At 44.7% G+C, this 3,367-nt stretch overlaps 1 protein-coding gene across 1 annotated transcript in view; it reads left to right on the top strand.

Moving 5' to 3' along the window:
- Window positions 1–311: 311 nt before the first annotated feature.
- Window positions 312–3,367, top strand: part of MRPL3 (mitochondrial ribosomal protein L3) — a gene marked incomplete at its 5' end in the record, with an annotated part of 28,821 nt that continues 25,765 nt past the window's right edge. The window contains 3 exons of the mRNA XM_010154410.1: window positions 312–513; window positions 1,483–1,574; window positions 2,363–2,461. Coding sequence (XP_010152712.1) covers window positions 312–513; window positions 1,483–1,574; window positions 2,363–2,461 — 393 coding nt within the window. The remainder of the gene's footprint in view (window positions 514–1,482; window positions 1,575–2,362; window positions 2,462–3,367) is intronic.

A 3,367-nucleotide genomic window follows, 5' to 3' on the forward strand; every position in this document is an offset into this window, starting at 1 on the left:
CCTTGTTTGTAAACAGCCCTGTTGTACTGGGGACCCAAAGCTGGATTTAGTACTGTGGATGTGGTCTACTTGGAGTGCTGAAAGAAGGGTGATAAAGTATTTTAGAATACTTTAAAAAGTAGATGAGAGCATGATAAATAATTAGGTGGTGTTGGTCAAGGGTGGCCAGTTTGAATGATGATGGTTGAATAGTTCGCTGGTATAATTTGGGTCTTTATGACTGTATACTGTATTATGTAATGATATGTGGTATGTATTACATTGCAAACATACATGTTATGAGACATTATTTGAACTGATAAGACACTTAAAACTTCTTCCCACCACTGGAAAGGGGGCAGCTTGGCTTTCTGGTCAGAAACGTTAACAGTACAACGTGGTGGCATGAGCATCTTTCTGAAGAGAATGTCGAGTTCCTCAAGAAGATAACTGCGGAGGAATACAAGGCTCAGACAGCCAGCAAGCTGTGCCCTCTGAAAGATGAGCCATGGCCACTGAATGAATGGAAACCAGGTGAGAAAGTACCTCTTCTGAAATTATTGTGTTGTGTTGTTGCATTCAGTCATGTCTGGATTGTGTTTTACCTCAATCATCCAATACATCTCCTAGTAAATTAGTAAGTGTAATACATTGGCTCTCTAAAAAGCATTTAAAATATTACAAGTTGTCAAGAACCTTGTAAGAACTTCTGTTTTAGTCCAAATCAGCACGTGGCCAGTCCCACTGCTGCACAATGACAAGGTAATTAAGAATTCATCAAAAAAGACTCCCTAGAATATGAAGTATATGGACTTGAAAACGTTCTTGTAAATATTGCTGGACTATGAAGAAAAAGTGTAGCGTATACATTACATCCCACATCTATTCAGTGCTTCCAAAGTCTTATGGACTAGAACACAGTATAAAGTTTTTGAGCCTTCAGGCAGGTCACACCATTTGACAGCAAACAACAACCTGACAAATCCATGAGAAGATCCTCAGGTATGACAGTGGAAACTGGAACAAAGAGCATTTTTCAAACTTTTAAGCATTTATTCTTCACCTTAAGTGTTTTGTTTTTCACACCACGGACCGTCCGAAGCCAGAATTGATGGATTGCCTTTGCTGTACAGTAACAGTGACAGAAAATATGAGAAGGTTGGGGTGGGAGGAGCTTCCTACAGTAAACTTTTCAATAGCTAGTTTGGCTCTAGTACTCTACATGGGTGTTGTATTTTCTAAAACTGTTAGTCTGAAACAGTGGTGGTTCTAATGGGGAACTAGTTTGCATTTCTATCAAACACAACTGGAACAGATAGAACTTCACTGCTAGTGGGATTAAAAACAGTGGACGGGTTATTCCTAGCCTACCCACAGGGAGTCAGCAATGTTTTCTGTCCTTCAGCTCCTTAGGAAAGATCAGAGTTAGTGGGACTTTGCAGGTTATGAGATGGGCTCTTTCAAATGTTGAGACTTGCATCCATGTTCTGTTTTCATCTACAGATTCCATGAGAGTTGGTGTTGTTGCAGTGAAACTGGGAATGATGCCAATATGGACCAAGTCAGGAAAAAAACATGCTGTCACACTACTTAAGGTGAAATAAATTATAATGATTTTTATCTCCTATACTGCATTCAGATCGTTAACCATAAGTTTCAGGCAAAAGTGAAACTTATCACTTGTCCAGAGTAAAAAACCCCTAAGGAAAGGAAAAATTTCTGCCACCCCTGCATAGCACACCATGCCTGTTCCCTGTTTGTGTTGTGAACTTTCAAGGAGTGGTCAGCCTTCTGTCCTAGCTGTTCAGCTGCCGCAGAGCTGCGCGTAGGTGAGGGAAGATGGGAGGCAACAAACCCACTTCAGTTTATTTTGCCAGTTGCAGGCACTTTGGGATTAGTTTTACCTTGATTTCTGAGCCTTTGTAGCCCTGAACCTGCTGCTTCATATTCTCTGGCAGCTACTGCTGTGATGTTGACCTGTTGCTGCCACGTGATCAACCAGTGCCAGTGAAGGACATCAGGTTTACAGGGCAAAGGAGCAGGAGTCTAAAATGATTCTGTGCTTTGCTCCTGTATACAGTAGGGATTTTGCAGGCAAAAGATGACTATAAAAATTTATTCCGTTTCTAGAGCATTTATGAAAATATAGTTTGCATTCTGCTAATATTTTTTTTCTAAGCTATGCCTTTAATTGATTGGGAAAAGAATGTCTGTGGTAAAAAGGTAGCATGCTCCCCTACTTGTAGGCTCTGTTTCCTGTTACACAGATGGAAAGGAAAACAGAGATTAACTTTGTTTCACTTGTTTTGATAATGTCTTCCTGTGGTCTCAAAGTGTACACATCTGCTTACGCTCAAATAAACCCTGTTTTTCTTTCCTTAAGGTGCAAGATTGCCATGTTTTAAAATACATTTCCAAGGAAGAGTCGGGTGGAAAAACATCTAAGCTACTTGTTGGAGGCAAAAACACATCCCCCTTTTATGTGAGTGAACTACCTTGGGTATTCTTGTTAGAGTAGTTATTTCTGTGGTGATTACAGTACGAAAGTCGCACGGGCAGACTTCTCTAAAAGATGAATTGACAGGCATGCATGCTTTGGAACTGATGTTTTGTTACATTCGCCCTTGCCCTGATGCTAGTGTCGATTCTTGGTGAGGGAACAGCAGGAAGAACCTTTTGGGAGTTTTGCCTCTTGGTTCACTAGGAAAACAGTAGGTTTAGGAAGTTGCTGTGGTGTGCAGTGTGCCGTGCTGCTGAAAGGCTTGGAAGGGCCATCCGCAGGGTAGAAACGTGTTCGCCATGTCTCATGTTGCATCTCCAGACGGGAACTGCGGGGTTGTGTTGCATTTGTGTGGCGGGTTTGTGGTAGCAGGGCAGGGACTACAGGGATGGGTCTGGTGAGAAGCTGCTAGAAGCTTCCCTGGCTCCCAACCCGACCTGCCCCTGGCCATGGTGCAGCCAATCAGTGCCTCAGTGATTAACACATTTAAGAGGGGGAAAATGAAGATATCTGTAGGGAGGGAGGAGTGGGATGTGAGAGAGACAGCCAGGCAGACCCCCAGGTCAGTGAGGAAAGGCAGGGGAGGAGGTGGCCGGAGCAGAGGTTCCCTTGCAGCCCGTGGTGAGAGGGCAGGCTGTGCCCTGCAGCCATGGAGGGTCACGGGGGAGCAGAGACCCCCCTGCAGCCCGGGGAGGGCCCCACGCCAGAGCAGGTGGCTGTGCCTGAAGAGCCTGTGACTCCATGGGCAGTCCAGGCTGGAGCAGGCTGCTCCTGAGGGATGGACTGCACCCCATGGGAGGGACCACACTGGAGCAGTTTGTGAAGAACTGCAGCCCGTGGGAAGGGCTCACGTTGGAGAAGTTGGTGGAGGACTGTCTCCCGTGGGAG

This window comes from Eurypyga helias, unplaced genomic scaffold, assembly GCF_000690775.1.
Source record: "Eurypyga helias isolate BGI_N326 unplaced genomic scaffold, ASM69077v1 scaffold14426, whole genome shotgun sequence".
NCBI lineage: Eukaryota > Metazoa > Chordata > Aves > Eurypygiformes > Eurypygidae > Eurypyga > Eurypyga helias.